We start from the raw sequence: 20,084 nt of genomic DNA on the forward strand, positions 1-20,084 counted from the left end.
CATGTTCTCCCCTTTCTCTCTCCCAAATATTTAGATTTTACACATGCATGCAATGCCACATTGTCAAATCAACTTATCATCAGCATCGGGCTAGTGGGTGGGAGGCGGTGCTGGAATTTGCACATGGACTAAGCTTACCAATTTTTCTCTCCCCTTTAGGAACTGAAAGTTCAAATTTCTCCTGACATTTAGGATCATTTTTTTTAAGAATGTTGCTTTGAAAGTGCATCTCTCAACAGCATAATTCTTCTTTGAACAACAACCCAGTAACAGAATGGCACTGCAGCTGGTTAGAACAATGACCTTTCATCTCCAGGATTTGTATTTAAATTCAGCACAGATTGATGACATGAAAGCTTCTTCTGCTGTTTGTAAGAATCCTACGTGAAATGAGTTTGGGAAATTCCAGCTCAGTTTCTTATGGTTATTTGTACAAAATTGACTAAAAATTGTCAAACTTAGAAAACCCTTAAAAATCCATAGAAGTGTGAAAGAATTCACATTGGGGAATGTTCTTCTGAGGTTAGGATTAAATTACTTTATTGCAGAGTACATGCAGTTTACACATGTGTATTATATCTAAGCTGGAAGTACTCAATACTGGAAATGGTTGATTGATGAGAACAGAAAAAAATGTTCCATGTGTCAAGGCTATGTCAACTGGATGAGCACAACCAAAAACAGTAATTGGAAGAATGAAGGAAAGAGAAGGAACCTTGCATAAAATAATTCAGATACATTTGCTACAACTTGAGACTTACCGTATTGGACACATTACACAATATTGTCGTTGTATATAGGCAAAACTAGTTTTGTGCATAAATATAAACTAAATATGCTCTGTATAAATGTAAAGCTAATGCACGAAGTGTAGCAAGAGCTCTGCAAGAGCCTCATGAAAATACCACATTGGTGGCACTGAGTTACGAGAGTTTCCCATCCAGTCCCCATGTGATCAACATCTAATTTAAATCATTTATGAATAAGAATAATGGCAATAGAATAATATGGATTTCATTGATTCCTAGGGAAAAAAAAAAATCACATTTTTGTTTTGTTTCACTTTATAGCATACTGAACGCTCTGTTTCCAGTGGTTGAGGAGTTTATGGACAGAGAGCAGCAGAAATGTTTTTACATAGAGGGTTGTGTCACTATGGAATGCACTAATAATTGAAGCAAAGACCATGTCAACATTTAAGAATACGTTAGATATGAAATTGAAGGAAAAGGGAGATGAAGGGATTCAGGAACAGGGCAGGCACATGGGATTTGGATTACTGCTCGTGGAGGATAAACACCAACACAGGCTGTTTGGGCGAATGGCCTGGTTTCATGTTGTAATGTCTAAGCAATTCTAACAGCATTAAGCATCTGTTAGTGCACTTCAAACCACATAGTATGCTTTGGTCTTCAATCAAGTATTCCATGTAAATTAATAAATCTCACTGTTGCAACAGCTAAAACAATACTGTATAACTTAAGGGGTTAGACATTCAGGGCAAACTTCAAATAACATTTCACTTTTGTTCATTTTGCAATATTTGCACAGTACTGATTAAGGTTAAAATTTGACATGGTCATCTAAACTGATCAGATTCAGGTGGGTATTTGAGCAGGACAGTTACCCTATGGAAATGCACAATGCAAAAGTTTGATTTGAAAAAATAGTCTCTCCAATTTATCCTATGGCATAAATAATGCTTCAAACGTCAAGATTTTTCTCTATGTATAACTGCCTGAATGTAGGGTTCCAGCTGGTTTTGTCCCAATGTGCTATCAGCCATGTAATTGGCAGTAACTAATCAGATCACAGTACTCCATCCCTTAACAAAGAAGTCAGCTATCGTACGACAGCACCAACTGAAAGTTTAACTAAGTTGAAATAATTAAAAGATGTAATTGAAGGTTCAACTAATCTGAAGTAACTGTAAACACTCAAAGAATCAACTGAAATTTTTAACTAAATTGAAGGCCTGGGCCAGATAATGTCTTGGGCTCCTGAACGAGCAAGGAACTCAAATTTATGAGTAAGCATGCCCAGAGATGTCAGCTATTGAAACCAGATCCAAGTTTTAAAAACATTTTTGTCCATAAGCAACACTACAGATGATGAAATACTACATTGAATTGAGACTTACATCTGAGGCACACCATTCCTGCATCATAGAAATGATGTGTGTGAGCTTCATCTGCAAGGTGAATGCTGCCTCCCACTCTGGTTCCATCTCTATGTGTTGACCTACTTGTCTTGTTACTGGATCCATTCCCTGCAAAAGACAACATGAGAAAATATATACAAGCAACAAATGTTAATACAAGAACAAATCTGCTTAAAAATTAGAACAAAATTGTTGTGTAAAAAGGCAGGTAGTGATTTAAAGAAATAGATCACAAGTTAGACACATCAGGTAGGGCAACAATTTAAAGAAAACGGTTCAGATACCAATTTGAAGTAAACAGAGGCTTTTCCTACAAACTTAAATATAAAACAATCAGCTTTTCATTTTTTTTTACTGCTGTGAATGCACAATCATAATTAGACACATCGAGCACCCAAAAATAGCTAAGAAATATAGGAGTTCAGTTGCCGGTCTTAACTGACATAAGTTCAAGACTTTTACAGGGAAAATGAAAGGCCTACAACAAAGTCATAGAATGCTAAATTAAAAGAATTTATATTTTGTCAGATCAATCTCTACATTGTGTTGCAAGGGATCCTGTTGGTTTGAGTATCAACATATCCTAAGCTTTGGCTTGAAATAAAGTTCTGTAAGTATTGACAGCATTCCTTCACTTCTCTCTACTGGACAATTTTTTTTTAAATCACCACTAAAAACAGCAGACACAAGTACTTCACTCCTACTAGCTTTTTGAACGATTTATGGTCAGTAACAGATTTTTTTTTGTAGACTAGAATATCAAAAAAACTTTCCCATCATTTAAGTTTGTAAATATACTACTCTGCTGAAACAAGCCAGTAGGGTGGTCTTCATTCTTCCAACAAAAACACCCTCCACAAAGCACTTGAATAGACTTATGCAAGCAAGAAAATCACAAGTCCATCCCTTAAAGTGTTTTTTGACATCAGTGGCATGACTTTGCCCTCCTACATCATGGAAAGAGCAGCCTCTCCTGGGCATCAATTATGTACAGACTTTCATACAGAACATAAACTGCTTAACCATAATACTTTGCCCTAAAAACCATGTCTCTTTCAATGACCAGGTCGTCAGATGGTAACTGACTGCAGCATGGTTCAGAAATTGCCCTTCCAACCAAGAAAGCAGTGTGGGTCTGAATTTAAACTCAGTGACACACATCTATTTAACCTGCTATATAATCTCCAGGAACAAAGAGTTCCTTGCCCACTGATCATCTCTGTTCCTTCTAATCATACTTTCCACAGAATTCTGGATACAGGAACTAATTATCTCAGATTGTTGAAATGGTTGATACAGACAACTGTAGTGCTGCCCAACCATAAAGCTAGCGTGTCAGTTCCATCCTAGGTCCAGAAGAGCCAAGAAAATTGCCCGCAATTCCAGCTGGTTGATAGGTTCATGAAATACATTTAAAGTTCACTTGCCATGAAAGTGAGTATGTCATTTCCAACCTAATAGGGACACATTTTGTTCAAACGCTCACATTAAATTCTAAGCAAAAACAGTCATTTCATAGAAATTGTGACTCTGCCAGATAATTGGGATAGGAGATTCAGTTGGGAGGCTCACTTAAAGCACTGTCTAACAAGGACCTTCAGACTCAGCTGATTCAATGACCTTATACTGGGCATCTGAAAGCTCACCCTCCTCCCCACCCAAGTCCCCTCTGCAGGACGTGCTAAGCTCCATTCTGTACTACTCCTAGACGGATGAAAAGACAAACCCTTGATGTTATGGGGGTTGACTCTTATTCATAAGTTCCCAGTTCTGAGGACTCCAAAGCCAAATATGCTTGAACAACATGGAGGAGGAGGAGGAAAGCTGATTGAAAATCCCTTTTTGCAGAAAATATTTTTCCTTTAACATTATAACTGTGTCTTAAAGCTACAGGATGTACAGTTCAATGTTCATACACCTTGCTATTAGACAGAAAAATAAATTGGTAACCAAATTCAAATGCAAATGAATCTAAACTCAATAGATAACTGATCAACTATACTTTCTTATGGATTCCCACTATTAAAGCTGTTAAAGAACCTCCCACATATCCAGCTTTCCACACACCTGTTGGATTGGCATTTCAAATTGTTGTCCGTATTATACATGCCTTCCAAAATCGGACCTTCAGTTTTGATGCCAGGCCCCTTAAGCAGTACCTGCTTTTTTAAATGTACACAATTTGACATTTACATATCTCAGCTTGGCAATTAAAATATATTGGTTCGACCATTAACACGGTCAACCTCTGAAAGGAACTCAACCATAGTCCAAAGGTCTAAAATGCACCTCAAAAGTTATTTTGTTACCTTGTTCAGATGGATTTATTTAAACAAGGCAAGTCAAGGAAAACCACTTGTTTTTTAAAAATATTTTCATACGTCTTTGCATTGTTCCAAAAAATCAAGTCAATCTGTGATGAAGAAAGTTAATGGTAGTAGCAAACTTCACCTAGTTACATCAAATTGAAATAGTTTCCATTTTGGAATGAATCACTTGTTTGTTAATGTCCTGACATTTTGTTGGAAATAAAAATTCTGAACCAACCTGCATGCGCTTCAATAGCTGCAAGAAGACCTCAAAACCTTCCAGAAATTTTTCCCTTAGTTTGTCTGTCCACTCTGTGGGTTTACTAACCAATACATACCTGTGAAAAAGAGAACCATATGTTCGAAATGGTTTGTTCAATTGGAATTATGAACTTTTTTTTATATAAATGAACTTGAGAAAAGTACTTCCATTCCATTACAATGCCAAAAATATGAATAAACTTATTCCAGTCTTAACACTGCCAATTGAGTGTGGGTATAATCTCTAGCAAAAAGACTGTACCATATAAATTACAAATACAACCACATTGTCACTAAGTTATTTTATCGCTAAAACTAAAACACAATGTCTTCAATTTATTGATGGAATTTGTTGAATGTTTATAAATCCAATAAAATAAGACACTTCCATGAATTTGATCACAAAGCATTAATTCACATTCCACACACAAAGTTCCCATTTTCAGCCACATCCTCAATGAGATACTTGGCCAAACGGAGAGAGAGACAAATCAGAGGGCAAATTGATTTGTGGCTCCCCGACAATAAGTGATGTTGGTAAACTGGGAAAAGATCACCAGCTCATCTGTATTAAGCAATATAAGGCAGAGAAGATTATGTATTTATATCTTTCAGCTATTGAGTAGAAAGACATTGCATTTATATAGTACTTCATCACATCCTCAGGACATCTTAAGGCAATTACAGAAGGCAACTGTGTACAGCAAGTCCCCCAAAACAGCAAACAAAATGCATGACAAGTTAAAAAAACATTTGAGGAAAGAATGCTGGCCAGGGTACCAAGAGAATGCCCTACTTTTCTCTCAATACAACTACTGAATCTTTTATGTCCACCTGAAACAGGGGCCTTGGTTAGAGTTCACATCCAAAAGATGGTACCTCCAACAATGTGCACCCTCAGTGCTACACTAAATTGTCAGCCTAAATTATATGCTCAAATCCTGGAGGGGCACTTGAAGACAGGATTTTTTCCAGAGCCAAGCTAACACGCACACATTTTTCTACACACCCAAAGACAGACCTGTACCACCTGCACTGTTTGCTCTGATAACACATTTGTTTTCTTAAGAAAATATGGAATTTGTCCTCTCAAGTGGGTGACGTTAAAAGTACCTCTCAAAAAGAATTTTAAGTTGAAAGCATTTCTTCCGAAAGTGTATTATTCTCATTCAAAACATTTTTCATAAAAAAAACCACTACCCAATATGCCGAGAATTCCCAATTCTCTCCTTGAAAGCGTCACCGTGCATCATTTACTACTGCAATGCAATGTCACTGAACACCAATGCCTCTGGGTGCCATGTCACATTGCAGTCGGCACATCCCTAGTCCAACTGCTCAACAATTTTCTGCACCTGTCACTCCACTGTAGATGACCAATTTTACTCCCTTTATTTGCACGAAGGCTAAAAACAATAAAGGTGAAGTAAACTGACATGTAAAGATCAATTGATGCAAAGCTTGGGTTTTAATAGCCCTAAAATTGTATAATTGCACAAGTCATGTAAATCGACAAAAATTGTGAACCAGAAAGAAAGCTGACCAGACAGAGACAACTAAAAGCAGTACCCTGTGAGAAATTGATGCCTTAAGTTTCAAGAATGCTCCAAAACCCTAACATATTGACTTCACTGCAGACTTCATATCACTAATAGTACCAATTATACAAGTAGCATGCCTTAACATGACAGCACTCAATATTATCAAAATGCTGATTGAAGAAAGTTGTAGCTATTCAGGTTGCTACCAAAAATGTTTCTTTTAATTATTTGAGTCACCAGATTTGCATGAAGTAACTCAAAAAGATCAGACAGCTCTCATTAAAGGTACATTCCCCTTGCCTCACCTTAACAATTCTTCACCAGACATACCTTTGTTGAGCTGCTATCGAGAGCTACCAGTCCTACCACAATACATTAAAAATTGATTTGAAGTAATTTTACTGTCAGAAACTGAGAACAATCAAAATCAATGTATTATTTTTTAATCATACTGTATACTTCCTTAGATTAATTTTATACAATCACTGCAAACAGCAATGAACAGATAGATGGAGGCGCTCACTAGGTGCTCTTACTGGCACCTTTCCCCAAAAAAAAAATTTTTTAAAGCAAGGTTAAAATTTCACACTTACTTTAGATCGCCAATGAGACTTTGCACCCTCCTAAATTTGAAGGCCTGTATGGCTGTATACCTTTCAAACTGAAACCTGCCATGAGAATCCCGCTGTCTCATCAGATGATCCATGAAGGTTTGAATTATGGTTGTCATGAGGTTTTCTTCAGTTATCAGCATACGAGCCTGAAATGAATCAGTCCCATTAATTGTAACAGTGCAGTGATATTTCCTCATGTAGTTATGAGTTGAGGAAGCACTAAACCCTTAACACCACCCCCAACTAAAAAATGTGATATAACAGCACTGTGAAATAAGGGAAAAAGCAAGCCCAAATGTGATGAGAAACTGAACATACAGATACAGAAATGCTGTGATAAACAACAACGTAGTTAACTTATGCTTCCTTCAATGCAACATTTGTGGCAGGAAGACAAACTTCAGAATCCTCAATAAAAGATGTAAATGCAGGGGAAAAATACAATATCTATGGCCTGATGATGTAGTACATTTGTGTACCAACACACCATTACAGATTATTAGGATTTGGCAGACAGACAGTCTCACAATTACATAAGCACACACTTTTCCAAACTCATGAAGGAAGCAACATGCAGAGGTAAGCCCTCACACATACAAGTAGAAAATCAAAAGGCAGGTCATCCTTCACTGCTTTTGTATATTTCTTAGTTGCCACCTCAACACTCACTCATACCATAACAGTGGAGCGGATTCCCTAACTGGTCTCACAGTTGGGAGGCAAGACCTGACACTCAAAGGAGAATATAACGCAACTTTAATAAGAAAATAAACACGATTAGAAAATATGCTTTGGTAACATATAAAATTAAGAACCCATTGTTTTTAGTTACCATATGAAAAATCAAACAGACATAGAAATGTTGTAATAAATAGAAACTAGGTTTCCCAGTACACCTATTGTATAGAAGTCAATTGGATAAAAGATTTCACTTTGCACATATGCAAAAAAAGCTTCCAATCAAATATTTCAGCATTGATCATTCTCTCACTTTCACTGGATGGACCAAAGGATTTTAGCACACCCGCTTTCTGTAACCCAGAGTCACAAAAAGATATTGCTTCTTAAATTTTGGTGAAAACGCAGCATTTCAACCCCTTTCAGTACTACATTAAAGGTGTTCAGAGTACATTTTTATCACATTTGTTTGTATTTCATATTAGAACCTAACAGTTTGAGCATGCTCATTCTCAAAGATAGCTATTACTTTAATCAGAAAAGCACTTATTATTTGGTGAAATCAAAAACATTTTTGAGAACACAATTAGCTTCAGTTTCATACACAAGGTAGGATCATTTTTTTCTTAGCAGAAATGGGAGTGTGCACAAAACGATTGCAGCCAAGGAAGATAAAAGGTGATGGGCAGAGAGCAGGGTAATGTGATTAGTTTTGTCAAGAGCTGACATGGACATGGGCCAAATGGTGACTCCTGTGCTGCAAACCTCTACGGCAATTGAATTCTTTCAATTTGCCATTCCTAAGTTGAAGTGCTCTGCTTGGCCTATACCCAGACTAATCCCATGAAGAGAGGCTTTGTTGGGGAAGATAACCTATCCCTACCTTATTATAGTGCAATCTTTTTTTCCTTTAGAAAACAAATCAAATGGGCAGACTTCAATAAAAATTTAGCAGACTGATGTAATAAATGAGCTGGCCTATTTTTTTATTTTGTGTGTATGGTTGGAAATAGGAGAAAGAAAGACAGAAAAATATTCACTCAAATAACATTGTGTGAGGGGAAGATCCTTATTTAATCCAGCTCATTGACACAAAGTCTCACGGCCAATTGGTAGCACAACAGGCATCTTCCAGTATGGAACTGCACATGGGGATAGAAACATTTCTTTTGTAATGGAAACATTGGCAAACTTTTAATTTACAATCCAGATATACAATAATGTGAATACACTTAGCATTATATTTTTAGATTGTTTTCTGGAATTTTCCATTTGAACTGGAACTGACAATTGACACAAATTTTATGAAGTAACAGACAAAACATTTAAATTACATGGACTGATTATCTTTTAAAAAGTTCTTAAATTGAGGTGCACTTATTTTGCTTCTAATAGTTATCAATTTTTAAGGTTAATTTGCCAAACAGCCAGATTGGTATGCAAAACCACTGAAATTCTGGAATATGAACAAATCATGTCCATTACAAGATGTCCATTACAAGATGTCCATTACAAGATGTCCATTACAAGATGTCCATTACAAGATGTCCATTACAAGATGTCCATTACAAGATGTCCATTACAAGATGTCCATTACAAGATGTCCATTACAAGATGTCCATTACAAGATGTCCATTACAAGATGTCCATGACAGTCACCCAAAGGACCTGACTGGCTGTAATAACCAGGTGGCCACTCTATCCATGATCATCTCACCAGATTCAACTCTGCTCTAGAATGCTCTTCAGTGATTCTGACTATTATGTCTGAGGAAACTACACAAGCAGTACATATATGTTCGCTGAATTGAGTGGCTGTAATAAAAAAAAATCTACAGATTGGAAGAAATTTGGCATTTATTTCCACTAGAAGTTATTCGGGACCGTTAAAAGTGGCTGTAACAAATAGATGACTGCCCTATAAAGGCAACAGGGTTGTACAATACATGTAACCAGATGCAAAAAATAGCAAAAGGGAATGGCACATTTTTATACCCAGTTTTGTAATGAAATATTCACAGATGAGGTATAGAACAACCAAAGCTACTATGTTCCAGCAATATGCCGTAACCCCAATCTCACAAATACATCCTCGATCACATCACTGTGCATTCTTTCACTTCCCACACCAGATATCCCTATGCAAGTATGATCAGTAATTAGTCCCAAAAATGGGCAGTTGTGTGCCATGGACTGAGGTCCACTTAAAGCTGGTCAAACTTTATTCACAAAGCGCAGTCACAGGCAATAGAAAGAGATTTTCATCCTGTTGATTTGCCTGTTTTCAAACCTATATTCCAGCGTGCGAAGGACAAGTAACCCACCGCTACAACATCCAGTGGAGAAAGGCCAAGTAATTCACCAATTGCACCAGACTTCCCACATCATTTTCTCCAACAATTTTGCATCAGTGAGGCTCACAATTTTCAAATCTTCTGTGTATCTACAAAAAAATGCATTTTTTCCTCCCACTACATGCAAAATAGTCACCAATAAATAATGCAGAATGTACATTTCAAGAGTTGCACAATCACCTTTGATGAACAGGACAAGAAGAAACTTAGCACAGACCTCCTCAGTAGGACAGATGGGTTTTGAAGCATAGCGAGCATGGTCTGTTGAAGAGCTTGCGTGTACCATTGCACCTTTCTCATTCAGTGCTTTCTTATGCTTACTTTTGTACCTGGGCTAGTCACTACAATGGACCAACAGTCAAAAGGAGGCATTCCACAGCAAAATAATACCAATGTGCTGTTCATTAAGCTTAGGAATGCAGGAATAATCTCTCCCCCGCCCCCGCACCACCCTGAAGCCCCAAGAATTCGGACAGGTAAAACAAGGTGACTAAGAAGCTAGCAGCAACCAGCAGCATAGGACAGGAGCCAATGCACAGAGCAGCATCACTGGAAAGTAGACCGATCATCCGCCTCCATGTTTTGTGTCTTTGCCCATCCTTCCCAGCACAGTCTGCCCAAGACTCAGCCACTGACAGGCCAGCTGCTGATCTTCGAGCAAGAGTGAACCAGAACAATAGCCACACACCAGAACAGAGATTGTTTTTGGCTATTTATGGTCAGCTGAACTCATTGTGCGAGGGAGCCACTCAGGAGAACATGCTTACATAGCATGAAAATAAAAGTATTTATCCTGAGCTTCAAGATGTTGCTCCAATAAAATTAGGTGTGCACACCCCTGTTTATATGATTACAGTTATGGCAGTACATGCATCCATGTAAAAAATATTTCTTACTGGATGTACTTAGCTTTTAATATCTAAATCTTACTATGGTTGTTAGTTTCCTGTGGGATTTTTGGTCAAATTACAGTATCTTCACACAGTTATTAGGAACAAATTTAGTGGTTTATGTGCAGACTTTATAAAAAATGTAAAAGCAACGGTTGGGAATATTCTGTATTCCATAAAATATAAATGCATCAACACATTTACAATATTTTTGTTGTTTTATATGTTTGTATTTACCCAGCCTATAGTGCAACTGACATTGCATAAAGTAAACTGTTTTGTACGTTTATATGGTATATATTATGTCTTAGTACATTATATATTTTTGTTATATTCACATAATTCTGATAGAGTATACAAGCTGGTGGCGAAGAGTCAGTGTTTCGATTCAGTCGACTCCTATTCAGTAAAAGTTGCTTTATGCAAATATGAATGCAAATTTTTCTGCACTACATTCCCAATTGGCTGTTATTTCGCACAACAAAACCACTGAATGAGTAGACTGTATTTGTTAAACCATTTTGAAGACAGATCAATCAAAATACTGCATGCTGGGATAGTTTTCATGTTACAGGCTTTAGAGGATGCTTTGCACCAAGCTCACAAGCAGCAGGAAATACAGCAATAAATTGCATTGATATCGCGCCTTCAATGGAGAAAAAATGTCTCAATGTGCCTCACAGAGGAGAAAAAAGATCGGATAACAAGCCTATCCAGGTGGTTTAGAAGAGGGAACCGAAAGATTGGTCAAACAGATGTATTTTCAGAAGGTTTTTTTGTTAAAAAAGGTGGAGGGAATGCGTACGAATGGAACTTAGGAGGTGACTAGATTAGGTTAATAATCAGAACAACAACTTGTTTTTCCCTTCCATTTGTCCCCCTCTTCTCAAGATGTTGAATCATTACTCAAGTACACTTCCATGAGCACAAGGCACCTTTCAAGTATCTTGTTTCAGCGGTTATTTTTCAGGTGTGACCCCAATGGCCATCAGCAGACTGGGGACATGAGAATGGACACTGATCCTATCCTCACCCAATGTCTCCATACACTCGCCACTGAGTGACGATCGGGACTGGGAATGCGAAGCATCTTTTTCCTCCCTAATTAAGAAACCCCAAGGCTAACCTGCCACCCCAGATGAGAGCAGTTCAAACAGTAGTGAAAACCTGGAGCCTTCCTGATCTCAATGGCTCAGAACTCTCCTCAACCCGCTGAGAAGCCCCACAGAAAACCAATTTTCACATAATAATGCCACCAACACATCGTGACATCTTGCTGTGCTCCATCAAATTGGAATTACTACTCACCAAGGAAGGTACCGTGAAAATTTGCACTGAAAGATCGGTAACCGAGAACTCTCTGTCGTGGTCATCATTCACATAGTCAGTCTGCAACCTCTCATAGTTCTAATGAAAAGGCAGAGAAGAGGCAAGGAGGGGGACAAATGAGTTGAATGAAAATACAGTGTACTCACCAAAGTCGGGACAGTGAAGAGCTGGACAGATAGAGCGGTCACTGACACTACCCGCTCGTGATCATCCTCCATAAAATCTCTCTGCAACTGTTGGTAATTCTAAACAACAAGATAAATTCACCTCCAGGTCATGACTAGACTGTCCTCAGAATTAAATGCTGATTTTAATTCTAACTATTAAGCGTCACATGCCAAAAAGGGTGGAGGACAAACATACTTCTGCACAGGTTTCATTAGAAGTGAAAAGTAACTGTTAGCCACGCTCACTCAAAAACAGATTTATTGAGAGTCCAAACTCTTGAAATTTAAGGAAATGCATCACTTTCATTCTAGCCACATGGTGCTTCATCACATTTCCCACCACTTTTCATCAGTCTCAATTTCAAACTTAGTAAGACTTGTCGATTTAACAAATATATAGCCATCCATAGTACTTCTTTTTGGATGGGTACAGGGGATTTTTGCACATGTCATGGTAAGGTTTATCAGGGAATGTCACTAGTGGGAAACAAGACAGTTAATCAGCCATTGTCACCCAGAGTCAGCATCAAGCAGTCACAAGTCAGGTCATGCACGCCGACGTGCAACGTAAAACAGAACAGCACCCATGAGATTCTGTCCTCCTGACCCCACTGTATTTTCCCACACAATCATTCTTGTGACCTCAGTGAGACTGCCAATCTGGCCCAGAATTGTCAGGAACTTTGTGCTGTACCCACAAAGAACTGGATTGATGCTGCTCAGACTCATGTCATACAGGACTGCAACAGCCAGCAGAGAGAGGGCTCTTTCATTCCATCAATCTAACTGGATTCAAATTCAGGTCCCAGAGATTAAAGGACAGGACATTAAACCAGTGCGACACCTAGTCTCCCTACACACTTGAATTTCAGAGAAGCTATTTTTAACCAAGACGAATTTCATTCCCTTGTGAATAAAGCCATAAATTTTCAAACAGAAATCAATTACCGAAGATTACAATAAATGGCGCAATGCTACCACAATGAATAAACTGCAAACACAAAATATAATAACTAACCTTATTGGGTTAGTTGATGTACAACTGCATTAGTCATAAATCAAGTGATAAACACATCATGACCATCAGTTTCTGTACATCCTTATCCTGAAACTACAAAATTATAGCTTAGATGCACTTGAAAAATGTACCATTTATAGGAAAGCAACAGGAAGTCACAATTCTAGTCAGGTATTTATTACCATCAAAAAAGATAAATAGCTTATTTTTCTTGCTACATTTCCTGGACATGAATATTATTTCAGCAGTAAAAAAAAGCTCATTAGTTGGATCAAAATAGTTAATGCCACAAATTAACAGAAATAAGGAAATAGTGAGCAAGCTAAAGCCACAGATTCACAATATGAAGACAAACAATAAATAGGTTTCTCACTGAATGGATTAAAGCTATCCCAATACAAATCATTAATACACAATATAATTAAATACTTCACTTACTTTTGCAAATCGAACTGCAAATAGCTTTTTGTTTTTCACATCCATCAGGAGGCTGCTCATAAACAATTGGTGATAGATATTTCGTGCTCCTATTAAATAAAGAGATACAATCATTCTTCGGAGAGCAGGGAAAAAAACATGAAACATCACATTCCAGCAAACAATGGGAAATCTATTTATCCGGAATAACGGACACATGGCAAACTCTTGCCTCCATCACTGCCTCCACCTCAGATGATTTTGAATATAGTTAACCTCGGCAATCCTAGTCCATCCACTGTAGAATGCAGGAATCCAAAAGAGGAAGTTGGCAAATTAGGAGTCAAACCTTTGCTGGGATCAGATTCCAAGGGCATCAGTTACCCACTGTACCTCACACAAATGGTCATTACTCATGTGTGAAATTTGTCATGGAGTGTTGGCGGGCGACTTAACTGCAGGGGCAACTCAGCCTGATCTGGTCTTCCTTTGGCGTGCACACACTTCCAGCTGGGCTCAACAGCTAACAGTTCTCTGGATGTTGATCAAGATTGTGCACACTGCCCGATTTTCCTCTCAGAAACAAAGAGGCACTGAAGCCAATTAGTGCTCCCCTATTTTTGCTTGAGTTAAGATCGGTTAAATCAAATCTAGATCCTGTCTGCTCCGTATGGCTCAGTCACCCAATTGATAGCCTCATTGAATACAGCAGGACTTTTTTTTTAAAAAGCCTGGAATTTCCTGGAAAATTTCAGCTTAACTATGGCATAAGAGTGGCACTGCGCTGGTTGTTTCCAAGGAAATTTGCACATAACTAATTTACGCCAGTTTTGCACTGAAACATTGCTAAAGGTAGGTGGAAGAACCAATTGCCATGATCCATGTCGGAACCAACGACGCAGGGAAGACCAGGGAGGAGGTCCTTCTGAGGGAGTACCAGGAGCTAGACACTAATTAAAAAGCAGGACCTCAAAGGTGGTAATCTCCGAATTGCTAGACGAGCCACGTGATAATTGGCATAGAGATAAACGGATCATGAAAAGTAAATGCTTGGCTGAAAGACTGGTGTGGGGAAGAGGCGTTCCACTACATGGGACACTGGCACCAGTACTGGGACAGGAAGGAGCAGTATCGCTAGAGGGGCTGCACCTGAACTGGGCTGGAACCAAGGTCCTAGCAGAAAGGATAAAGAGGAATGTAGAAAGGACCGTAAACCAGTAAAAAAGTTGGGCGGGGGAGGGAAGGGGAAGAGAAAAGGAGGGTTCAGGTGAAAACAATAGCACCCAAAAGATAAGAAAAAGTGGGGCTAAGAGCACAGGTCATGAGTACAAAAAACAATAAAAGATAACAAATATTCCGGGAACAGAAATGGTTATAGGAAGTAATAAAATACCTGTAATACATAATGGAGTGATGAAAAATAAGAACATATTAAATTGCCTGTACAGTAATGTACAGATCATAAGCAAAAAAAAATCTTCCTAAGTCAAAAATTGAGAGAAAAACACCAGAACATATGGGCAGGGTGGGGACAGTTACCCAAATAAAAGTTTTGCATGCAAATGCATGCAGTATATGAAATAAAAGATGAGACAGAAGAACAAACTCAACTTAAAAGGCATAACATAGTAGCCATTACAAAGACCTGGCTATTTGCCGGGCATGACTGGGAGCTAAATATTCCAGGCTATAGGATTTTTAGAAACGACAGGGAAACTGGGAAAGGAGAAGTGGAAATAATGCTAACAGACAATTCCAGCACTGCAAACAAAGGATTTCAAGAAGGGTGATCAGGCAGTGAAAACACAATGGGTAGAACTAAGGAACAACAAAGGATGCAAGACTCTGGTGGGAGCTGTCCCCAGACCTCCTGACATTAGTGATATAGCAGTGAAATGTATAAATATGATCAGGGAAGCAAGCAGCAGAAACAATGTGAGATTTTAATTTTCACATTCAGGAAGCAGAACAGCTCAACTCGTAAAGACAATGGATTTCTAGAATGTATTCAAGAATTTTCTGAAACAATATGTTTTAGAACCAACAAGAGTACATGCCATATTAGATTTAATGATGAGTCACAAACAAGAAATAGTTAACAATCTGACAGGAAGGGAACATATTGCAAATAGTGACCACGTTATGATTAAATTTGATGTCAGGTTTGAGAAGGAGAGTCACAAACCAAGGTTTTAAATTCAAGTAAGGCTTCAAAGGGATGAGAAATAATGTACTAAGTAATGTGTCATCAATAGGTTTCAAACTAAGTTAAATTTCTAATTACTAAAATTTACAATAAAATATTACCTTTCCATAGTTTTGAGTCACAGAGCATCAATTTATCAACGAGAGAAGAATTTTCTTCATCTGGTCTTTGTTGCAATCCTACTTGACACAATATTCGCCTCAATCCTCCTTTATTAGGTTAAAAAAAGGTCACTAGTTTTCATAAAAATTCTAGGTGATTATACGAACGCGAGATGAACAGGTCATGAAGCTATCTAGTATGGTGGTGCTCAATACACAACCCAGTCACTTTGTACCAGCTGCCTTGAAGTTACTTCCCCATGGAGAACTGCTCTCTTTCAAGCACAAGTTCAATAAAATGAGTTTAAATGCAAAACTAGCTCACATTCTTTCTGAACTAATTTTATTTTTCAATATCCCCATAAAAAATATTGCTTTCAAGTAAAACCTAAACTAAATTAAATTATTTGTAAATATATGTCAGTGGAATGATAGTTCACTACAGTTCTCAAACAAACATAAAAATATTTTTAAAAGGAAGAAAATAAGTTAAATTTGGTTTTTCATACATATTCCAACAATTTAGCTTGGTAGCAGTAGGCATGCCCACTTATCAAGTGGTTCCGATCTGCATATCCAGTCCAGCAGAATTTTACAACCCACTTATCTCATTGGATATTTGGAACCTCCAAGAAGATTTTTTTTAAAAATTTGTTCTTGGGATCAGGATGTCAACAGCAAAGCTGGCATTTATTGCCCATTCCTAGTTGCCATCGAGGTGGAAGGTGGTGGTGATGGTGGGCTGCCTTCTTGAACCACTGCAGTCCATGCGGTGAAGGTGCTCACAATGCTGTTATGTAGGGAATTCCAGCATCAATGATTGTTTTTATGATCAAGTTCAGCTGATATATTAAGATCCTTAGATCTTAATATAGCTTGTAACTACACAAGAAGGATTGCTATTGAATAGAAGCTACCCAGCATCCAATGATGAGGTCACTTTTAAGTGCTTTATTAAAACTATTTTCATCCCCAGCCCAATTTTTCCCCTTTCCTCTCCTAAAGTTGTGGACTCATGCCGAAGTACAGTTTCACAGGTACCAACATCTCCCTGGTTGCTTACCACCGTGGCCAGTTCTTGCATGAGACAAGGCAGTGAGCATCGGTTGACTACTGCATCGTGGTGAACAATACAGCCAACCCCAAATCTCGTCTTCCTCCAAAGTCTAGCCATGTGTATTTTCCATCAAGTGTCACAAACTGTGTATGGCTTTATATTACACTATGCAGTGCATTTACCCAATAAGATATTTGGGGAACTCTGCTTTACTCAGAAGTTACTAAATCAGTGGCTGTGGGGGCCTAACAGGCACAGTTCTGAATAGCTGAAAGGCTAAGTCTTGTGGGGTTTCGCTATACATGGAAACCTCTATGACCAGCACTCCAATTACCTACTCCCTTGAATGCCTTCCAGAACCTTTGAGAGTTTGCCTCAGCACACAGTTTGTTAACACCAAGTTTCGACTGGCATAAATGAACTTTATGGCCCCAAAAAAATTCAATTAAATTAATGTTATTTATGTTGTACTTTCAGCATCAAAATTTGACAACCCTTGATTGTCTGCCTATTTCCATTATCTACCTGGGTTTGGGGGGTGGGGGGGTGGAGGAAAGAAGTGAGGAAACTCACTTTTAAATAAAAGTACAATGAATCAAGATTCTCCCACAAAGACAACCAACAGAAAAGGTCTTGCCAGTCCCAAAGTAAGACAAAACAAGCCTGCATCACAATCCAGTTTGTGCACTAGATTTTAAAAAATTTACAATTGCCCACCAATAGATGTTCTCTCTCCCTCCTCTGTGAAAGAATTAAGCAGCTAGGTTAAGAAAAGTGACAATGTTTGAAGGAGAAAGTCACTGTCTAACTATTTCTATGTTCTACTTTTTAAAAATATTTTATTTCCTGAGAGCTAGTTACAGTAGGACTGATCGTATAATTCAGAAGACCAGCATTTAATCTGTGAGAAGGGAAGCAAATGCATTCCAGTGCCAACTAGGGGAACAGCCACAGACTCCAATATCCAGGCCAATGCTTGGATCCTTCAGACAAGGTCATTGAAGCATATCTGCTTCACTTCCTCAGCAGAGAGATAACTTGGACTGTGGAGAGGAGCGCATGAGTAACCAATTGCTCAAAAAAATGAAGTTTTTTCTCATATGTAGGATTCACATTCCATTAAAGAAAAACTATCCATAACACAAACATACCTTCAATTTTCAAGACAGAACAAGTGTCATCAATGGTAATGTTCAAGATATGAAATGAAGGAGAATTTTTTTGAAATAAAGCCATCATTTATTGAACTAAACCAATTGAATTGCTTTTTAAGTAGTGCCCAATGTTACATATCACAAGGTTAACTGGGATTTATTTTCTGGTAACGCTTACCTGAGTAGCCAATCACTTGGCTCAGCCAAATTAATAGTTTTATGGCAAAGCCCTGATGTGCAACAACAGATGAATGCATTACTTGCACCTTTAGCGGCTTCGTTTGTCGACTAGTATTTCTCTAGAGCAAATCAAACATTCAAAAAAAATCAATTGTCAAGCTGAAGGTAATACACACACACACACAATTTTTTTTTTAAATGAACACACAGGTATGTTTCATTTAATGTTGAGAGAAAAATTCTCACCACTATTACTGTTTTTGCCTGCTCACAAAACTGGAAGTCACCATATCGAACTGATCTCCGACCCTGAAAATATCAAGAAAAGAAAAATGTTTTACAAACAAAACTTTTCACAACCTGAACTCCAAAAGAAACACTAAATCAAGTCATCAGTATAATAAACCAAAATGTGTACATGGATACACCAAAACAAATTCCAAGAAGTCAAACAATCCGTAGAGACAGAATTTCAGTCTCTACGGAGATTTTTTAGATCCTGCAACATTGCATCTGAAGATGGAGTGGTGCACCATTATGTAATGTTAGGATACGGGTTTGCATCTGTAACTCACCATATGGTGAGTTGCTAACTTCAGCTGTGCAACTCCAAGATGCTGTTTAGGTTGGGGGGGGGCGGGGGGGCGCGCGGGGGGAAGAGACAGAATCATACCTTGGGCTCTTTCAAGTACTTTCTGGTGGATTGCTATTTTCAGAAACTGGCAACAGCCTGAGAGAAGATGACTTACTGAGTAGGGAGTATATGTGACAAAGAAAAAATTAGAGAAAATACATTTAATTGGAGTTCATCACCCCCCTCCAAATATAGGTCCTTCCTTCAGTGAATCTAGACTATCAGCTAAATCAATTACCTACAAGAATGAAATGAAAAAGTAGAGATTTATTTTCTATTATGTTGTTAAATTGTGGAAACATTAACTAGTTATGCCTCGAATAGATACATCATGGGCAACATAAACACACACATACACAGTACAACAATGCAGCTCATAATTTCTACACACAATTCAACAATTACGTTTGCAGAATTGAAGTACTGCATTCTTTAACACCACTTTTCTGTAAAAATAAAAAATCTTTCTAAACTTCTGAACTTATAGTATGTGCTACAAGTGAGAAATGTCATTAGAAAAACTAAAACTCACATCTCTATCCACAGTGGTTGCAAAGCTGACAGCTTCTTTCTGTGTACAGTTCACAGCCTTCTGCAAGGTGTAAATCACTTGCTCATAAGTATGGACTTCATCATTAAATAACATACAGTAGTAAGTATCTTCCTTTTCCCTAAAGAGAAAGTAATCACATAAGTATTTTACATTTTCCTCATGGCCTTTGAACAAAAAAACAAGCATTCCAAAATGAAAGCCACATCTCCAAGTTTAGAAGGGGCACCAAAATAGCGCAATTGTTTTAATAACAAACCTACACCACAGAGCGAAACACTCACTAAGCAAAAATTATTTTTGATCAAGAAAACACAGTTGCTAGCTGCGATATTTGACTTTCATACTACCCACGATGGTAGAGCGGTGTTTTGGGGTTCCAGTGCATTTGCTAAGGAGCCTGTGATTCTACATAGTAACTTCTCAATCTCATCTGCATCTCACTGGGGAGAAATACAGAGCA

General features: G+C 38.0%; 1 protein-coding gene across 4 annotated transcripts in view; it reads right to left on the reverse strand.

The window, feature by feature from the left end:
• ubr2 (ubiquitin protein ligase E3 component n-recognin 2) overlaps positions 1 to 20,084 on the reverse strand; it is a 125,322-nt gene that overhangs the window by 71,173 nt on the left and 34,065 nt on the right. For 3 of the 4 annotated variants that reach the window (XM_067988833.1, XM_067988834.1, XM_067988835.1), the window contains exons 6-14: positions 19,604 to 19,742; positions 18,684 to 18,746; positions 18,436 to 18,556; positions 16,047 to 16,154; positions 13,761 to 13,849; positions 12,117 to 12,215; positions 6,866 to 7,032; positions 4,709 to 4,808; positions 2,141 to 2,269 (exon numbers count right to left, since the gene is read on the reverse strand). In XM_067988833.1, the coding sequence (XP_067844934.1) occupies positions 2,141 to 2,269; positions 4,709 to 4,808; positions 6,866 to 7,032; positions 12,117 to 12,215; positions 13,761 to 13,849; positions 16,047 to 16,154; positions 18,436 to 18,556; positions 18,684 to 18,746; positions 19,604 to 19,742 (1,015 nt within the window). Of the gene's footprint in view, positions 1 to 2,140; positions 2,270 to 4,708; positions 4,809 to 6,865; positions 7,033 to 12,116; positions 12,216 to 12,283; positions 12,383 to 13,760; positions 13,850 to 16,046; positions 16,155 to 18,435; positions 18,557 to 18,683; positions 18,747 to 19,603; positions 19,743 to 20,084 lie in introns of all 4 variants that reach the window. The other variant, XM_067988832.1, reaches the window with a different exon arrangement.

Source organism: Heptranchias perlo, chromosome 8 (assembly GCF_035084215.1).
Source record: "Heptranchias perlo isolate sHepPer1 chromosome 8, sHepPer1.hap1, whole genome shotgun sequence".
Lineage (NCBI taxonomy): Eukaryota > Metazoa > Chordata > Chondrichthyes > Hexanchiformes > Hexanchidae > Heptranchias > Heptranchias perlo.